The sequence below is a fragment of the Globicephala melas genome, chromosome 1 (assembly GCF_963455315.2).
Source record: "Globicephala melas chromosome 1, mGloMel1.2, whole genome shotgun sequence".
Classification (NCBI taxonomy): domain Eukaryota; kingdom Metazoa; phylum Chordata; class Mammalia; order Artiodactyla; family Delphinidae; genus Globicephala; species Globicephala melas.
Genome location: NC_083314.1, coordinates 20,306,247 through 20,326,893, shown reverse-complemented (window position 1 = coordinate 20,326,893; position 20,647 = coordinate 20,306,247). Strand labels below are relative to the sequence as shown.

Here is a 20,647-nt window from a genome sequence, read left to right as displayed (position 1 = left end):
AAAATATTCATGTCATTGGAAATGCCTAAGATTCCTTAGGCAGGAAATAAAAAGCACTTTACGTAAAAGTAAACATTAATAAAACAGTTAAAAAGTTAAAAATCTGCTCTTTAAAAGGCAACGTTAAGAGATTGAAAGGCCAAGCCAGAGTCTGGAAGAAATTATTTGCAATATGTACTGACAAAGGCGTTGTATCTAAACTATATGAATATAAAGAACTCTTAGACCTTAATATTTAGTAAGAAAAAACCCCAGTTTAAAGGAGGGCAACAAAATAATGCCATTTGCAGCAATATGAATGGACCTAGAGATTGTCATACTGAGTGAAGTAAGTCATTCAGAGATACATGATATCACTTATATGTGGAATCTAAAAAAAGGGTACAAATGAACTTATCTAAAAAATGAACTTATCTAAAAATAGTTAAAGATGTAGAAAACAAACTTATGGTTACCAGGGGGTAAGAAGGGGAGAGGGATAAATTGGAAGATTGGGATTGACATATACATGCTACTATGTACAGAATAGATAACCAATAAGGACCTGCCGTATAGCACAGGGAACACTACACAATACTCTGTAATGGCCTATATGGGAAAAGAATCTAAAAAAGAGTGTATATATGTATATGTATAACTGATTCACTTTGCTGTACACCTGAAACACACAACATTGTAAATCAACTGTACTCCAATAAAAATTAAATTGAAAAAAAAGTAAATAAATAAATAAAGAGGGGCAAAAGATTTGAAGAGCTATTTCACACATAAACCCACAAAAAAGTATGGCCACATGAAAAAGCGCTCAACATCATAAAGCATCAGGAAGTACAATTAAAACCTCAAAGACACACCCACTAGAATGTCTACAATTTAAGACTGATAATACCAGGTGTTAGCAAATATGTGAGCAACTGGAAGTTTTAGAAATTGTTAGTGGAAGTATAAAATGGTACAGTCATCCTTGAGAACAGTTATGGCAGTTTCTAAGATAAAATAAACTTACCACGTGACTGAGCAAATTTCAATCCTAACTATAAATCCATTTATAATTGTAATTCTACAACAGGAAAAGCTAATCTACATGAGAAAAAGTTCTGTCAGTGGTTGCCTGGAGTTTGGGGGATATATTGGGAAGGTACGCAAGGGAACTTTTTCAAACGAAGGAAATGTTCCGTATTTGCTTATGGTTGTTTTTACACGGGTGTATGCATTTGTTAAAACTCACTGAGCCATATTCCTAAAATGGGTACACTTTGTTATATGGAATATATATCTGATTAAAGTTGATTTAAGGCATGTATCAACCCCTTATAACTTTTGGACTTCAACAAGATCCCAAATTAAGTAAGAATAATTTTAAAAGGGGGGGGGGATTTTGAAATGTGTCAAATAATGGGTGATATTAAGGAATTACCATTAAGCTGAGTGATGGGCCCATGATTTCATTTTACTCTTCTCTCTCTTTACTATTACTATTTTGAAATTTTTCCATGCTAAAACACTAAAAAAAAACCCCAAAATTAAAGCAATAACTTCAAATATTGAAAAGATTACTATATAGAAAAGGAATTAGATTCTAAGAGAAAAAAAATCATATGGAGGAAAATTTGGAGTCAATATAAGAATGAACTAGCCAACAGAGCAATGTGTAGCCTTATAAGGTAGGTTGATCACACTGGGAATTTTTGATGCCCAGACCTCGTAACTCCTGGTCAGGGCTGTACTAGAGGAAATTACTGCAGTTAGTGAGAAGTTGGACTAATTGTTCTCTCAGATCTCTCCAAGCCCTGAGATTCCATTAACTGTTGATCTATGCATCTGACTTCTGGTGCAGTTTTTCCAAACAAGTCAGCAACCCATTATTCCCCAGCTCTATCAAATAATTATCTATACTACTTATTTGATAATTCATGAAAGCGATTTCATGTTTTCCATTTTTCCAACTTTCATATAGATTTGATACACCCCTTTTTAAGCCTTTCAGAAATCAGAAAGATGCTTCATACCTCTTAGACTCTTTTATTCCTAGCACAATACTCTGTACATACTGGGCCATCAAAATACTTTCCTGACAATACCTTTCAAATCATTGTTAGTTTGTAACATGCACCCTTTTCTCTTGCTATTCATGTCTGCGTCTTCTCCCACCATCCCTCAAGCAGAGACTGTATCCTCTACCACATCTGTGTCCCCCAGCCCAGGACTAGAACAGGGCTCTGTGCCTATCCACAAATAAAATGAATGAAGAATTCCTCCCACATTTGGAGGCTGTTAAATTTTAGAGGTGATGATGATTCATGCTGATAGCCAAATTTGAATTCTAAGACTGCCTTAATCACTGAAAATTTCATTATTCTAACTGCACAAGTCATGCACACCATCACCGGGGTGGCTGCCACTACCACAACCATGGAGAAAACTGAAAAATGGTTTGGTTTTCCTCCATCTTTCCCATCCTGGTGGCCTTTCTCCTGAATTCCCCAGGTATTCAATGTCTTTACACTGCACTCCGACCATCTAAATGAGAAGTAGGCAGGGGATGAGATCCTATAAAATGCCAGGCACTACACGAGACACTTGACATTATCAATTCATTTAATTCTTACAACAGCTGGAGTAGGCATTATCTGCATTTTATAGATGAGGAAGCTGAGGTTCAAACTTAGTAATTTGCCCAGGCTTCTAAATGATAAACATGGGATTTGAAACCGGACCATCCTCACTCAAAGCCCCTGTGTTTGAAATAACAAAAAATAACCCTTTTCCTACAAAAGCCTTGAAATAACAGAACCTAAAGGAAAAATATTTTTGTTGGAGACAATACTTTCTCTATAGCTCCAAGGGCAACTTTGTCTCCAAATTCGGAAAGCTTGCTCATTCCCATACTTACCAAGAGGAATGTCGAATTTCAACAAATACCACAAGGGGGCGCTAGGTCCTAAAAAGCTTAAGCTTCTGGACAGATTAAATGTCTCATTTGGATCAGGACTCAGACAGATAAATCTGAACAAATATTCTGCCATAAGTGACTCTAGGAACAAATATGACCATACTTCTTTCCTCCTTAAAGCCTTCAAAGGATCTCCATCCCTAACATCACTTATCATGACACACAACTTCCTTTACGTGTGACCATCTCCCTCCAAAAGACCATGACCCTCTAACTCTATATTTGGATAACGCCGACTAACGCTTCCCTGGCTTCCCCAAGTAACCATTTCTTCATGTCCCAACTCTTCAAACATGGCTTCTTCCGTGTGACTGCATCTCCCCCAGTCCTATTCAACAACAAACTACACATCCAACTCACACGGGTCCTTCAACCCTGCTCAAAACATGTCTCAGCTAACTTCTGACCTTCTCTGACCGTCCTCCCACCTCAGTGAATTAATTTATTCAACATATTATTCCACCATCAGGTAAATACTTCTCTCCCTTCCCATATCATACAGTGTTTCAAGTCAGTGTCCTTATCTCCCTGCTAGACTGAAAGGTCCTCGAGGGAAGAACCGCGTTTTACAGGTGTGCATATGTCTAGTGCTGGCAGGCAGCACATCCTTCTCAAGTGCTGAACTGAGCTAAGAACCCACCAATCAACATCACACACCTGCGGCTTGTTTCAGAGGCTACCTTCAAAGGCTCAGGAGTAATTTTCATACAGACATTTTAAGTTCTTCATCTCATGCTTAAAATCAACTTGAAAACTGTAATGATCAACATTCTATTTGAAGAAATTGTATGTCAGACTTACCGTCTTAGTTAAATAAAACACGAATGAATATATGAAAAGAATTGCATTTTCCACAAGTGTGACACTTGATGGTTCTTCAGCATTTGTTTCTAGTTGCTTTTTTGCATCAACAGCATCGATAGGAGGGACTTCTGTTGTAATTATCCCTAAAATTGAGGGAGAAAGCTAATACTTTATTTATGCTTCAGAATAAGATTTGTTTCTCTTCATGTAAAATATTTATTGAGTGCCCACTAAATATCAGTCACTCTGCCTGGATATGTGCTTCTCCTGAAGACAATTATATAAAAACATTTCAGAACCCCCATTAGAGCCATCACATTCTCAATTATAAAGTGAACATCATCTCCAACCCACTCTACCCACCAGCAGTCCCTCCATCACTTCCCTGGCAATGCAACTGCTATCTGAACAATATAGACTCATGGGGACTGAGAAAACCAGAATTTTATGCTTTTCCCATATACACACTGTCACATTTAACAAACATTTATTTAGTGCTGGTGAAGCACTGTATTAGAAACTTCAGGCAAACAATGAGTAAGAAAAGAGTGTTAGTAAATCTATACCAATGGATGATCTTTTTTAAATCTGAAAAACTGTAATTCTGAGTTGGTTAAAAACTGATGGATTTCTGTTTCCTTTTATGTGAGAGAATATGTAAATAAACAAAACTGAAAATTAAAAACAACAAAAAAGAGTGTTAGTTTGCAGACTTGCACCCATAGTCAGCACCAGCATCTGGCACCTGGCAGGCACTCCGTAACTGCTTACTGAATGGATGAATGACAGCTACACAAAAGGGAATATGGTAAACACCAAGAGAGATGAAAGGGAACTGCTTACAAGGTGGGGGCCTAGCTTGTAGCTCTGTGAAAAAGCTCGAATTCCAGCTCTTCCTGAAAGGATCTCCACATGACAGGGTGGTAGGGAGGAGATTTCAGGATGAGTTATTTGGGTCTGGGGTGCTTCTTATAAACAGCTAGGAGTCCAAGAAGCAATTAGTGAGAAGTTAGACTAGTTGCCACTCAGATCTCTTCCAGCCCTGAGATTCCGTTGCTATTGACCTATGAATCTGACCACTGGTGAGGTTTTCCCAATCAGGTCAGCACCTCAACACCTGAGATGCATGAAGGACCATTTGGGAAGATCAGCCTCTAAAGGTAGTTGATGCCATTTTGTGCTGGAACTTAAAGGACAAGGCAAAACCTCTGTTTTTAATTCTGCAAACAAAATCTTTCCTAACCCTGAATGTTTTTAAGCAAGAGAATAATAAGTCTTATTGATATATGACTCATTCTCAACAAGCAGAACCTTTTTGAGTTACAAGAGTTTAGAAGTAGAGTATTATACATGAATGCAATATCCTCTGGAACACAGGAGACCTCTAATATGCCGTTTCTTCTCAAATTAGCTGAATTCCTCTTCCTGCTGTGACCTCTCCTATATTTTAAAGGGGGTAAATCAGGGGGGCAGCCCAGTGCTGCCAGGCCTGTGGTATCACAGGGTAATGCTTTACCTATGGTTAGAGACCATGACCTCTAAAAACGTAAAATGGTAATGATTCATATTGCCATATTGGATAGACAAAATAACACAATCAGCTGTTCTGATTTATTGGTAAAATGAGTGACTACACAAAAATCAGAAAGCTGTTGATACTAATACTTGGGTTGCATTCTTTCAAACTCTATTTTTAAAACAACTTTCTCAATCCAAATGAAATGAGTTGCTCTCCCACTGGTTGTTTACTGTGCTCAGTGATTTAAGTACTATTCACAGGGGTCCCTCTACACTGGGCCGTTATGTACTGCAAAAATTCTGTACTGCTTCCTCTCATCTTATAGTATATCTAGACATAAATATCCCCTCACTGTTTTAAAAAAAAACTTCTATGTCCAGGTGGCAAATTAACAAAAGAACTAAGCTACAGTGTACTCTCTTGGAGGGGAGGGGCAGATGGAGGGAAGACAGAATTGTGAGTTTCAGAGCAGTGGTTCTCAAACTTTAACTTGTAACAGATCAGAATTCCCTGGACTGCTTGTTAAACAGATTGCCGGTCTCCACCCCCAGAGTTTCTGCAGCTGTTGGTCTGGCAGAAAACTACTGTTTTTGAGCATAAGGCTTTTTAAGAATAGTATTTTAGATTTAAGTTACTTGCATAAGCTAATACTAGCCAAGCACTGGTTGGTAGGTTAGTTATGGTCTCTGACCTGCTTCGTATGATTGACCTCCACCTGTCTTGACTCCTACTTTTTCTGTTAGTTCTGGTATTTCCTATTTTTTATGCATTCACACCTGTGTTATTCTCCCCTCTATTTCCTACCTTTAGCAACAAATCTCCTCAGAGGGCTTCTTTAGAATAGGCTTCTACTTTGTAGAGAAAAATTAGCAAGCTTTACCTGGGTCTCCAGCTGTCTCAGTATTTGGCTCCTGGGACACTTCTAATGTACCCATGTCACTGGTCACAGGTTGATCCATGTGGCTGGGCTCTTCAGGAATCTGCATTATAAGAACTTCTGTGTTTTCCCATGGAATATTCTCCTCCAGCGGTGGTTGTATGTCTATAGGGGAGAAGAACGCACTGGGCTGGCAAAGCTCGAAGACAGCCCCCCCTCCAGCAGCCCCTCACCACACATCTCCAGGGCCCCTCACCCCTTGCCCTCAGTGTGCTAGCATCCCGTGGGGCACAACTGGGCAAGGAAAAAAAAGAGTTTCAGTTGCTTTCCTTTCACTTCACAAATGCCTAAGCTACACAATGAAATTGACAAAGAAACCCTCATCCCGGGAATTCCCTGGTGGTCCAGTGGTTAGGACTACTGTGCCTTCACTGCCATGGCCCAGGTTCAATCCCTGGTCCGGGAACTAAGATTACACAAGCCACGTGGCAAAACACACAAACAAAACAAAACGAGAAAACCCCTCATCCCAAAGTATTTCATAAATAAATATATTTATGGTAGGGACTTCAATAAGCCTAACTTCTCTTAGCAAACCAACATATGCCCACATAGATAAATGTGCAAAAGGGAATTCCAGGAAAAGCAGAAATAGGAGACGTCTATTCTACCCAGAAATAACAGGCCCCCTTCATACACAAGCATGCTTGTTTCACAGAGCTAGCCCAGAGAAGGGCATTACGTACAAAGGCAGCTCGCTGAAGTGCCTTTCAAATATTTTCAAAGTACCTCCAAGAGTCAGAAGGAGTGAACTCATTTCTGTCCCTAAGAGGCTCAGAGCACACAGCCCAATGCGACCCACAGCCAAGGTGAATTTCTTTGAAACCTCATAGTTTACCCTGAAAGTTCATTTGAGTTTTGCATTCTAATCCAAAATATAGCTGCTTTGATTAAAAGCAAAAATGTTCCCGTCTCCAAACTGGCATTCTGGGAAGATACATTTTTTTCTGTGGCTTTATGTCCCCCTGTTAGTCTGCCGTATACCCTCAGTTCAAATGCCTCCATTTGGAGAGCATGGGGACAGAGAAAAGAGTATGGAGCTAGGAATCAGCTTAACTAGGATGCTGGCTCAGGGTCAGTCCAATCACTATTTCCTCAACAGCTGCTCCGCCAAGCGCTGTGTTAGAAGGCTCTGCATCCTGGTTGATCCTTGATCAAGCTGCATGCGAGAGCCCGAGGGCCTGGTAGAATTTAACTACCTAAGTGACTGCCCTGAAGAGGCAGGAAAGAACATGGCATCCATCAAAGATGAAAGCTGGAGGGAATGAAGAAACTCGGGCAAGGCATCGAGTTAAAAGTTATGCCAGTCCATCCCTGGACAGACAGCAGTTATTCTACGTGTTCAGAAAAGCCCTTTCATGAAACTTGTACGCTGTTAACAGGTCTACTTTGTGCGTCATTTTCTTGTTCCTATCTTTCTCTTTTTATGATGTTTCTTTTTGAGAATGCTACCAGTCTCACTGTCTAAGGGAAAAGCAGGGCAAGAAATCCTTATCCACGCTCCAGCCTCCAAGAAAAAAGGCAGGAAGGGCCATGTGGGCGTCCCCGTGCTGCCCCTCACCTCTGGGCATGCTGGGACCTGTGGACGGAGCTTTACAAGCACGGCACGAGGTGCTTCAGCAGTCCCCTGGTCCCCACACCCGTTTCTCAAGCCCAACCCTACAAGGCCATAGGTGGGCACCTCACCTTCCACTGGTCCACCCCAGCCTTCCTCTGCAGGCTGTGCCGCTGCCAGGGGTGCAGTCTCCTCCACCGTGGAGTGTCTGTACCTGACAAAATAGATCAGGTCTTGAACATCATCTAGCACCGCAGCCTCTTCAAACATGCTACTGTCCTTCATCCCCAGGTCTCTATTTTCCATCACACGAGCATCGAGCATCTTCTCTGCCTCGCTCAGAATGTGTGACTCCCAAGCACGGAAGACCTTATCTAGGACTTTCTCCACATTATAGGGCAGGCTCTCCCGCTGTGCCGACTTCAGCTTGGATGACATTTCCTGGAACATGGCTTCCAGCTTATGGACGTCAAAGTACTTCTGGAACCGCTGCAGAGACTGCTGATCTTTAAAGAAACTGCTGATTATGGGCAAGTCCTCCATGTGGATGCTGTGCTCAGGCTGTATGGGTGTATGTGGAGCCCAGGGGAATGGGTCGTCATCACGGTCCTCAGAAGCGGACCCCTGGCTTCCTGCAACCACGAGGTTCTGTACATCCTTCTCATCCTCTTTCGAGAGTTCTATCCCAGGCTTCTCTGCGAGCCCTGAGGTCTGCAGGTGTTCCTCAAGGTTGTCTTCTTTAAGAGAACCAGGATCTTTATTCTGAGATGCTTCACTGAACTCTGGAGTCTGATTTTCTTTCTTGCCAGGAAAGTCACTTCCTTCAGGGGGTCTCTGTGCTTTCTGATCCACACTACCTGGGTCCCTGCCTAGACTGTCTACCCCTTTACCTGCAGTCTCATTTTTTCTTTCATTTTCCAATATATTACTAGTTTCTTCTTTGTTTTCTTCAGTTTCAGGATCAGTCTTAATGGCACCTAAAACAGCTTTTTCAGGGACTTGAAGGTCAACATCTAACCTCTTGTCCTGAATCTCAGGGCTTTTTTCTTTAGACCGTTTCGCACTCACAGCATTTTCATCCTCCAGTAGCTCTTCGGGGCTGTAATCGTCATCTTCTGCTTCTGGATTTTCAGTGTGGAAACCTGGTCCTTCTGTGCTATCAGTTTGGCCCGTTCTTCCCACCTCCTGTGTGGCCGGCAGTGGCTTGTGCCCTTCATCTGAGGTGTCCGCTGTGACCTCTGTGACCTCTTCCCCAGAGAGGCTTCTCTTCTCCCTCGCTTGCTTATGAACTGCGGCAGCCACATCTCCTTGCTGCCAGGAAAGATTTCTTCCCAGAATGGGACCCTCTTCTTCCGGTTTTCTTGGCAAACCAGTTTCACCTGGGGGGGAGGACCTAGTCTGATTCTGAGGTTTGAGAAGCCATTCCTTTATAAGTTCCTCACCTGGATGCTCCCCCGAAAGCATGCGTGGTTTCGGTCTGTTTACCAAACCATCTACTTCCTGCACGCTCTCTTTGGAAGCATTATGCTGGTGACCGCCCAAGACTGGGGCCACACCCACGGACTCCTGTGTAATCTTTCCCTCGTCCCTTTGATTCCCTGCTGCTTTAGGTACCAATTCCCTCTCCGAGACACCTTCCAAACTCCGCCCCCCAGGCTTCTCTTCATGGAGCATTTCTTTTGCGATATGAACGGCTGCTCCTTTTAGGTCATTCTCCTGGTTAGCAAAGGCTGGTTTTAATGTTTCCGTACCCTTTTCAGCAGCCGGCGAAGAGCTGAGGTGGCCGCTTTGAGGAGAACCACGCACAGCCATGCCTTCTCGCATCTCATCCACTAATCCTACCTCACCCTGCACCAGGTCCCTCTTGGGCTCCTCAATCTTCCTCCCTTTTCCTTTAATGTGAAGTTCTGTGTCCACTTCTGGGTCTTGGTCATTATTTGCTTTAGGGACTTCTACATTCAAAAGGCCGTCTGCTGCCTTTTCAGGGTCAGTATGATCTACTGCTGGCTGTGGTTTCCCCAGTTTGCTGTCCAGGACTAACGCATCATCCCCTTCCTCTCCTTCCTTTGATTCAGTACTCTGTACATCTGTACCCGTGTTTTCTTTACCTTCTGTGACATCAGAGAAGATGGTATCTTCCCAGGTTGTTAGTATATTTTTATCACCGTTTTTGACGCCAGGGGTCTGAGTTTCCTCAACTTTCTGCTCTTCATTTGAATTCTGCTCTTTCTCTGTTGAATGTTTCTCAACTCCAGAGTTGGCTGGAGCTTTCGTATCTTCTCCACCTATAAAGGTTAGTAATGGCAGCTCATCCAAGTTTTCTTTACTCTCCTCTTCTTCCTTCCCCACTGTGTAATACTCAGCATCCAATTCCTCAACAAAATCATCCTCTAACGAAGTAACAAGTCTGGTTGTCTCGTCATCTGACACAAGTGCGTCCGCAGTTGAGCCAAATTTGGTTTTCAAGTCCAGAGTCATTTCTGTTTTCAAAAGTTTGTAAGCATCAATCTTCTCCTGTTCATTCGAGACCTGAGAACTATTGCTGGTTTTGTTGTTTTCACTTTCTGGCACTTTTAACTTATCTTGCAGCATTTCTTCAAAAGGTTCAAATGAAGATCGCTCTCCCTGAGCATGACCCGTTTGACTATTTACATGGGGGTGGCTCTTCTGAGCCTCATGTCTTTCCCTGAGTTCCTTAGTGTTTTCTGATAATATACTTTCACTTTCCTCTGAGTTGGGTTCTACTGGCTCAGGTTCAGGGTCACTTCCCTTAGATGCTTCAGGAGGTTCCTCCACATGCTGAGAAGTTTCTTGTTTAACTTCCGCAGAATCTCCAGTGGCAGAATCGTACAATTCCAAAAATCCTAGAAGTTCTTCTACGTTATAATTATCAAAATCATCTCTTCCCCCATCAAAACAAACAAAATCTGTCTCCTGCAAGGGAAAGGAAAACATTAGTGTGTCACTAACCGAGTGTCACAAGAGCAAACGCTTACCCAGGCTAATGACAGCGAGGATCTCAAATTCACGTTTGGCTCTAGAGGGGCTTTTGTGCCAACCTTGGAGAGTCAGGAGATAGGAGGATGGAACCTACTTTTCCCTGGCTTCCTGCTTCCATGAGGAAGGACTTCTACCTGAGCAATGCTCCTCCTGGCTTCCCTTCATTCTCTTTTCCCCAGGGGAGGAATGATTCATGTGGCTGGTGGGTTTGTTCTGCACCATCCCTGCTTTCTGCTTGAGATTGGATGGAAGGAACACACGCCCTCTCTCTTCCATGCTGTCAGTTTTACAGGGACAGCCCCCCTTGGGGAGACCCCCACTTGGCTAGCTCTGCCTGTGGCTGGGTAAGTCTGTCTTATTCTAGACTGCAATGTTCAAAAGCCCATTCATTTCCGCACACTTGAGCCATGTTCTCCAAAAAGCTTTACCAGTAAGTAATGGTGACATTCTGGTCCCCATCTACCTGACTCCTGGGTTTCTCGATTTGTTCTAAGCACAAGTAGGGAAAAGTAGGGTATCATTTATTGGGTCCCCCGACTTCCAATACCTATGCCTGATGTTCTGGGAATTTACCTCACACTAATTTGCCCAGGAGAAGCTGGAAGACCACCCAGCGTCTCCATCATCCTCCCCTCTAGGCTGTGCTTCTCTGCTTACCCAGCTGGAAACAGGGAGAATCACCTAGCTGACAGGCTCTACGTCTACAACAGATTTCTGGGTCATTTTCTCCTTGGATTGGGAAAGACAACTCAGCTTAAGAAGCATCTTACTGAAATACAGGTACAGGGGAAGTAAAAATGTTAAGGAACAGAGAATGGTGTCAAGGGGCTCCCCACTTAACTATCACCACAAATACACCTTGAAAACAAGATTCAGTGAGGGATATATTCTACTCTAAATCAGGGTTCTGATTAGCTGTCAATAAGATCTGCTTTTAGACTACCTGTTAAGTCTATATTCTTCCTTTCCTCTCGCTAGTAAACAAATTGACATAAAAGGGGTCGCAAACAGAAGGAAAAGTTAAAAAGCCAACAAAGATAATCTCCTTCTCCTAACTAAACTCTCACAATACTCTGGAGAGACCTGACAAGTGTGGTCAGGATGAATGATTCCTCTTCCCATCGCATGCATTTCTAAGCCATTTCGTAATGTTGAAGGAAGCATGTAGTGAGGGGTACAATGAGAAGGCAGAATCCCCAACAAGTGAGGTCTCTGTGACCAGTGAGCTGCTGTCTCATGCGTATTTCCCTCCCAGCAGCACCTTCATTAGGAGTGAAGCCTAACAGGCAATAGGGCTGATTTCATGTCCCTCGAAAAGACAAGGAAATTTCAAGAACAGCAGTGGCTCTATGACTTCATCCATTCTGCCGAGCTCAGCTGAGAAGCGCCCCAGGCCAGCAGCTCACATGCTCTTGCAGCAACACCAAAGAGTCATTCAAAGATTTCTGTTTGAAGGTGGGCATCAATTCTTATACATTTTAAAACTCCAGAAAATAATCAGCTGGAATGAGGATCCCAGAGCACAAAATCCTTGTCATCACAAAGCTATTTTAAGTTGGTGCACCCTGGATGAATGCTTTACAGACTGTGCAGTCAGGACCTTGCAGATTTGAGGCTGGACCTCATCTGAAATGCTCAGGTTCCCTTTTCCAAAATCTATCACATAACTCTAATCCCTTAAATCATTACAGTCAGTAAGAAAACCTAGTATAATTTGGGGTTTGATTAATTTAACCTGATCTCTATATACTTAAAATGTCTAAAAGCTATTCAATGAGTAGTTTTCAAAGTGAGACACCTCATCTTACTTGTAAAAAAAGTATTTACCTCCTAAATTTAATAACTAAATACAAAGATATTGAATTCTTCATCCTTTTTTCCTCACATAAAATAGCAAAGAAAAATCCTGAGTAAGTATACATAGCCTTGTATAAGAACACCTGCTTCAACATATAACTATCAGATTATGATATAAAGTCTCCCGTAAATTCTTTTCAAACTTTTCTTCCTTCCTTCCTTCCTTCCTTTCTTTCTTTAAAGGTGTCTAATAAATTAAAATCTGATACACAGATGTTAACTTTTTTTTTGATCAAAACACATTCAAAGACTTGCAAAAATAATTAATTGAATGTAACTGATGAAGTTATAAACCAATTTATAATTGAGAACAATAACAACAAAAAGTCCACAACTTACATCTGTTGGAACTTGTAGCTCTTCTTGAGTATATTCATGGACTACGCGGATTAAATCCTTTGGAAAATATCCAAAAGTACGCCCAACCTATATTAAATGGGCAAAAGAAATGAATATCAATCAAAATTCTGTAGAAGAAATATAAATGAGAGACTTCTTAGTAGTGAGAGGAAATATAAAGATAGGTAGATATAACCACAAGAGATGCATATTGCTATTATGATTACAGAGATTATCATTCCAATAAAAATTAAGTACAGAATGTTGTAAAGGCAACTTTTCTAAAACCACTGAAGTTTTCTTTCAACATTCAGCTTAATTTTAAACACAGGGCACATAAAGTGAGATTTCTGAAGTAGCTAGAAGATCTGCATAAGAGAAAATTATTGTATATTATGTGACTAAAACTATGTAAATCAAGGCTCGTTAGAAACAATTCCAAATAACCTCTAACAAGAATTTATCTGCACATTTCACAGTATCACTCATAAACCAGTACTTAGAAGTCTTTCTTAAACCAATAAACAAAAACCATAAGGGGACTTCCCTGGTGGCACAGTGGTTAAGAATCTGCCTGCCAATGCAGGGGACATGGGTTCAATTCCTGGCCCAGGAAGATCCCACATGCCGCGGAGCAACTAAGCCTGCGTGCCCTAGAGCCCATGCGCGGCAACTACTGAGCCCATGCGCGGCAACTACTGAGCCCATGCGTGGCAACTACTGAAAGCCGCCCATGCTCCGCAACAAGAGAAGCCACGGCAATGAGAAGCCCGCACACCTCAATGAAGACCCAATGCAGCCAAAAAGAACCACACTGACAAAAAAAAAAGCCATGAAAATTAATAAGTAAAAAAAAAAACATTTCTGAAATGCATGACCACTACAACAAAAGGCAAATATTTATTGATATCATGGGCTATACTAGGTTTTTCAACAAATGGATTTTCAAGTATTTGGGGAGAAAATAAAATTCATACTAACTACACAGCAAGCTTAGTTTCTTGCAAAGTAAACCTCTATAGAAGATTATCCCATTTATCTATAGCACTAACCGCTAAGATATATTAAGTTTGTCCTCTTGAGAAACATACGCTGTCTTTTACTAGCTACAGTCTGAAAGGGAGAAGCAGATCTCTTTCCAATTATTAAAGGAGATTGACATGCAGATCAAATGCACAAAAAGAAAAAAAAAGGCTATCTTATCACTAACTCCTAAAATATCCTCATTACCAGGGCTCTTGTTATATCTGGCAACTATGTGAAAGCCAGTTTTAGTAGAATACTGCCTTGAAGATTAGATAAGACAAGGCAATTTTAAATTGCTACATTGGCAGTTAAAGTCTGAAACTCTAAGAAACAAAAAGAAGCTGCAGGATGAAAACTAAGAAATAAAAACAAGAACCATTCTGAAAGCTCAGGAGAGATAGTTTTTAATTTCCTTAACTATAAGGTTCATGAAATGAGACAGGAGACTGAGGGAAAATACATTTACTTCCTTCTCAGGAAAAGTTTATTTTATTGAGAGAATATGGAAAAGGGAAGGAAATCAGAGCTATGTGAAGAGAGGAAATACATTTATCTTTGTATAATCTTTGTCAACTGAGAGCATAGGTCATAAAATAACTCCGTATTTTTACATTGAGTGGGTCCCGTTTCTTATGATCTGACAAAAAGATGCAGAATCATGGGCCCTCATGACTGAAAGTAAGCTTTATATCTAATTTTGCTTCCGTATATCATCTCTGCCAAGGAACTGCTGAGTTGATTTGGGAAAAGAAAGAAAAGGGGAGGGGAGGGGAGGGCAGGGGGGGAATTGTTTCAAGAGAACAAAATCTGCATAAGCTACTATTAGGACAAATGTAAATAAGTGCCCCTGCCCTGAAAGGAAATATTCACAAGGAAAATGGGTAAGATATGGGCCCTGCCGTTACAGAGCTTTTGACTCCACAGGAGGTAAGACTGTACACACATTAAATACAACACAAGGCAGTAAAAGGAATGCCACATGAGCAGTGCAAACAAAGTGCCACCTAAACAATTATTAGACAGCAAAGATCCCTTCTGGCTGGGAGCTGAGGGCAGTGCTTCCCTAGGAAGGCAGGGTCAGAGTTGGGAACCAGAAAGATTGGCAGGCTTTCCAGACGTGAATATGGTCGTGAGCAAAGGTGTGGAAGAGGGAAAATGCAAAGTCAAGTTCACTTATCCAAACGTTCCAGCTTCACCACTACATGAAAAATGCAGCCTAGGGACTTGGAAAAAATGTTCCAAGAGTAGAAATCTCACGCAGTAGACTTGAAAGAAACAGGACAGATTCTTCTTTGAATATGGTGATTCAACTGGGATCCCGCCTAAATACAAGAGCTGTACCTGACCAGCTGGTCTTACAAGACTCCTCCCTAGGAATCTGGACTGCCAGCAAAATAAATCGAATCTTCCCGATGGGGGATTCTCAAGCCCTCTTTCCTGTTGTTTGTTTGGTGTTTTATTGAGAGTAAAACTTTTCACATTTGGGACTGGGTGTTTCTCCGAGTTTGTACAACCCTAAGGGCATTGAGGACTCTTATTACTTTCAGTAAATAACCAGTCCACACATCACATAAAAAGGAAAGGACAAGAGCTCATAAGCCTCCCAATCAGGTCACTCGTAGTGAATCTCCTCATTAAAAGCATCAAAGCATGACAAAGTCATTGATTTCCATGTCTGCTGTCCTGGCACCCACAGAGCTGGCTGGGAATAGAGCTGCTTCAGTGAACCTGGGGGAGCAATTGTCCAAAAAAGCAGGAAAAGGATGCCCCAGCAGTTGCAAGCAAAACAAGCAAACAAACAAGAAAGCACACAGTGAAAATGATACTTTGCTTTTTTAATAGGAACAGCACACATGATTAGGTATGTGAATAATTTAGAAAAAAATTATTTTTTTTCTCCATACGTGAATACCTGAAACACTATCTTGCCCATACTTTACAGGATTAAGCCCACAGATACTTCCTTTTTGAAACAATGAAGTTAAGATTTTTCAGGTTTCACCATTGGTAACTACTAGTTTGTTTCCGGCATCTGTGAGTCTGCTTCTGTTTTGTTACATTCATTCGTTTTACTTTTTACAGTCTACTTATAAGTGATAACATACAGTATTTGTCTTTCTCTGCCATATTTCACGAAGCACAACACCCTCCAGATCCATCCATGTTGTTGCAAATGGCAAGACTGCAGTCTTTTTATGGCTGAATAATACTCTATTGTATATATATCCACCACATCCTTATTTACTACGTATGGAGCATCTGTGGCTGGTAAGGCCTAGAACTTGATGCCAGAAGCAGCTCAGTTCTGTTTAAGTCCCTTTTCTGTGTCCCCAGCTGGGGACACAGAACCATCCTCTTTTTCCACAGTCTAGCAGAGAGGACAGGTTAACTCCATCAAAGACCCCAAGAAACAGTTTCTTAAATTTACAGTGCTGGCTTCCCTGGTGGCACAGTGGTTAAGAATCCGCCTGCCAATTCAGGGGACACAGGTTCGAGCCCTGGGCCGGGAAGATCTCACATGCCGCAGAGCAACTAAGCCCATGTGCCACAACTACTGAGCCTGCGCTCTAGAGCCCGCGAGCCACAACTACTGAAGCCTGTGCGGCTAGAGCCTGTGCTCTGCAACAAGCGAAGCCACCACAAGAAGCCCGCGCACCGCAATGAAGAGCAGCCCCCGCTCGCCGCAATTAGAGAAAGCCCGCGCACAGCAACGAAGACCCAATGCAGCCAAAAATAAATAAATAAAATTAAAAAAAAAAACTGCAGTGCTAAACAAGCCAATACAAAGGAAGAAAATTAAGTATGTCAAATTTTTACTTACACTTCCAGCCCAAACTTCAGGCGATCCCCCTGCCAGTTTATAGTAGACATATACAGGGTCACCTTTTTTAAAATTCACAAAACGACAATCCGGGCCTGTAAAATCTTCCAGAGCCTCGCCCCGGTACATTAACACTGTATATAAAGAGAGAAAAAAAACAAGCAGATATCAGGATTCAACTTCCACAGTCCATAGTGGCTGATCAGGAAATATAAGAATCCACTGTAAACAACAGTAAAGTTTCTCCAGTACTCTCTGGAACCAATCACTTTCAACTCATATGCCCAAAGCATCTATAGAGCTTTATTCATTGTAAATCATGAATCCCCCTGCAAGTAGACAGGAGAGAGGGAAACTTTCCCAATGCGCCCACCGCCACACATGGCTGGTCTCAAGTGAAACCCTTGGTTCCCTCTCTAACCATCTAGTCCTCAGTCTTTGCTGTTTCATAATCGTGAAAAGCTTCATTTTACAGTTGGGTAAATTCGAGCGCAGATGCTACTAGTGTAAGCATGACTAAATGCAGAGGTAATAGGTAATTGGGGAGAGCACCCAAGAACCCCCAAGGGGTCAATTAACTTGAACTAACCACTAAAAGGCTCTATCTTTAAGTGGCTGTAACTGTTACCATGCAGCAGTAAACACTGTCCATTTCATTTGCAGTCAAGTTGCTCTCTCCCTCAGTATATGGATAATGGAAAAGGACATCACACCCTATTATGGATCCAATCACATTACAAGATATTATTTTTCTGAAAGTATATAATGTTGACCATACCCAACATTAAGGTTTATTTATTTCTATAAACAAAATCAAAAGTAGGCAAGTGGGTTTTGTTTCTATAAACAAAATCATATGTGGCAGGGACAAGCAAAACTATGAGAATTGTTTAGTAGTTACCTTCAGTCTTAAAATGCAGGACAAATCACACTCGATCTAGAAATTGGTAGAAGCAATATTTTTCTTTTTGTTGGCCAAATACACAGTTTCTAATGTAAGATGAAATGGACAATAAATGCAATTAAGCAGCAGAGAAAAAGAAGAATGAAATGGAAATAACACTTTCTCTAACAGCCAATTAGCAATAAGTACATTAAAGCGCATCTTTAAATACGTATTTGAGGGACAAACATATAGATTTAAAGGGGGTTATTCTGATTTTAAAGCTAAAATCTTATTATTTTAATACATGTCAGCATCCTAATTCAGATACAATTAGGTGAGAGGCCAGGTTGAAGGTGATGGACAATTTAAGACTGGGAATTCTATCAGAATTGGAAACAGCAATGTATCTCTTATTCCCCCTTAAAAGAGATCACTGCAGATTTGTAATAATAAATCAGATGACAACATATGCACACTGAGGAGCAGCTATCTGAAAAGCACACAAGGACACCTCACAGGCACACACCTTACTAAGTAAACACTTTATGCAACAGAACACAGACCCAGAGCCTGCTCTAGCTGCTGCCTGTTGTGTTTGGTTACATCTGTTTCGACACATGCCATTTCTCAAGTTATGTGACCACCATGGGCCCTTCCAACACCATGTCTCCATACTAAGGAAGCATCAGTGATGTGATTCTCTAGGTAACTGGTTTTGAGGAACCCAGGTAGGATACTGCTTGAAAGCAATGAATAGCAAACATCTGCTATATCCAACCCTGCTTGCTAATAACCCGGATTTACTCTGAGAAAACTGCAGGAACAATTCATGGAAGTTGCTCCACTTTCGTGGCGTTTATTTACATCAGTCCTAGGGTTACTTCTAGGAATGGCTTAACACAAATCAAAGACTGACTCCTTTCTTTCCTCTAACGGCTGGCAGTGCTACAGTTCTTCAAACTGTGAAATTCGGTTTCGAATAACACCCATTTTGAATATAAATAGCTAAACTGTAGGCTTCGGCCTCCTCAGAACGAACATTTTTCTATAGGTACTGGTTACAACTGATGAACAACCGTTTCTGAAGTGGTTATCGGTAAGTTTACAAGGTTATTTGAGACCGGCTGGAGGCCACAAGGATGATACTTGTCCGGCAAACACACAGGAAGACAGCCCAAGAGCAGTAATGATTAAGGCTGAAGCGAGCTGGATTTATAAAACTCTTGCAGTATTTACCGTTTTTACTTTAACAATCCTCTTCACCTGAGTTTGGGGCTCTCTGCCCTCCTCAACGCCCACGGTCCACCCTCTCACCCCCAATTCGCGGTTAGGGAACCATTCCGCTTCCTGCGCAAAGAGGAGGCTGCTGGTCCCAGGTGGCCTCTTTCGAGAACGAAAGATTTTGGCCTTTCCGGTGCCCTCCCTGTCTGGCTGTTTGCAGGAGCCTTCCAAGCACAGAAATGACAGAACTGAGGCAGAGACGGGGAGGAGACCTTGGAACACACCGCAAGCCTGGACTCCGGGCTCGTCCCAAACCTAAACTCCAATCCCTGTTCAAAAGGCGGTCCGAGCCCCGAATCCCAGTGAAGCAGAGGGGCGAAGGGGCAGCGCCAGGAAGCCTTTCCCGAGCCCCACCAGCAACCTGCCGCAGGGAAGGCGCCCACCGAGCCCTTAGCGCATCTGCCCCGGGAATGCACCCAGCGAGGTCCCCGCCGAGGGAGCAGGATAGCGCTCGCGGGCAGCGCGGGGAGCCCAGGGAGAGCGGCGCGCCACCCCATCCTTCCTCGGAGCCGGGGCGGGCCGGGGGAGGGGACGCTGCGAGCGGTCCCCAGGGAAACCGGGGGCCACCCCCGACCCCCCACCCACCCCCGCCTCCGTCGGCGAAGGAAAAATGAACAGCTGGCAACAAGTGGGAGGTGCAGCCCCCCACGGCTGGGGCCGGCTGGCCCGGGCGCCGGCAGGGCCGGAGGAGACAGACGCAAGGACCCGGGGCTCGCCCACCTCGGCGCTCCGCCCGGCCGGCCTGCGGCCCCCCGGCCGGCTTGGTGCGCGGCCGAGACCCCGCCCCCGCGCCGCCCTCCCGGGCACTCACTGCTGCATTCGTCGTCCGCGCAGAGTTTGTGCTGCGAGAAGCGCCGGACGGTGTCCGGGTTCGGCTGGCCGGGTACCCGCCAGAGCGGCCTGAGCAGGAGCAGCCACAAGAGGAGCCCCGGCGCCGCAGCCATGTTGTGGTCACCTCGCGGAGCCGGTGACGCGGAGGAGGCGGCCCGGGCGGGGCGGGGGGCGGAGCGCGGGGGGCGGGGGGACGCGCGGCGGGGAGGGGCGGTGCCCGCCGGGGTGTGAGTCCCTGGCGGACACGTCAGCACGGCCTCCGGGAAGGGGATGGAGGGGGTCCGGGAGGAGGAGGAGGACCAGCACTCGCACCTCCTTCCCAAGGCTTTCTCCTCCGGTTGCTGCCTTGGCAACCGGGACTCTATCTTCTCCCTCGTCCAATCGTCTGCCTTTGCCCCTGTCCATTCGCAGTCGACCCTCCGCAAGACTCCTTCCCTCGCCCACCCCTCTCTGCGACTTTGGATCCCCCGACCCCGCGCCATCCCAACAGCAGGTCTTCTTTGACACCTTCTTGCAGCTTCTGATTTCTGGTTCGTCCCAAGCTTGCTCACCCTCAGCCCCCTTCCTGGTTTGGTACTTCCTTTTCCGAACTACCAAATCCCACCCACGATTTACCACTGATCGTCTCCAGTTCGAGATTCCCTCTTATTCTGACTCCCAGGGGTTTTGGGGGGCCCCATCCCATGACCCCCTTATATTAGGAAAGGGAGGTGTCAGTGGAATGGTGGGTCGGTGACATACAATAGAGCCAGTGGCCTGCTTGCTCTTTTTCCCCACCCCCGGCCCTGGGGGTTGGAGGTGGGCAATGGGTCCTCATGCTGAGATCTTCAGATTTGGG

General features: G+C 43.6%; 1 protein-coding gene across 2 annotated transcripts in view; it reads right to left on the bottom strand.

Moving 5' to 3' along the window:
- Positions 1 to 19,933, bottom strand: part of MIA3 (MIA SH3 domain ER export factor 3) — a 54,274-nt gene extending 34,341 nt beyond the window's left edge. For both annotated transcript variants that reach the window (XM_030868356.3, XM_060299554.1), the window contains exons 1-6: positions 19,790 to 19,933; positions 16,812 to 16,945; positions 12,965 to 13,051; positions 7,900 to 10,702; positions 6,157 to 6,318; positions 3,755 to 3,900 (exon numbers count right to left, since the gene is read on the bottom strand). In XM_030868356.3, coding sequence (XP_030724216.1) covers positions 3,755 to 3,900; positions 6,157 to 6,318; positions 7,900 to 10,702; positions 12,965 to 13,051; positions 16,812 to 16,945; positions 19,790 to 19,922 — 3,465 coding nt within the window. In that variant the 5' untranslated portion in view covers positions 19,923 to 19,933. The remainder of the gene's footprint in view (positions 1 to 3,754; positions 3,901 to 6,156; positions 6,319 to 7,899; positions 10,703 to 12,964; positions 13,052 to 16,811; positions 16,946 to 19,789) is intronic.
- Between the last annotated feature and the right edge of the window lie 714 nt (positions 19,934 to 20,647).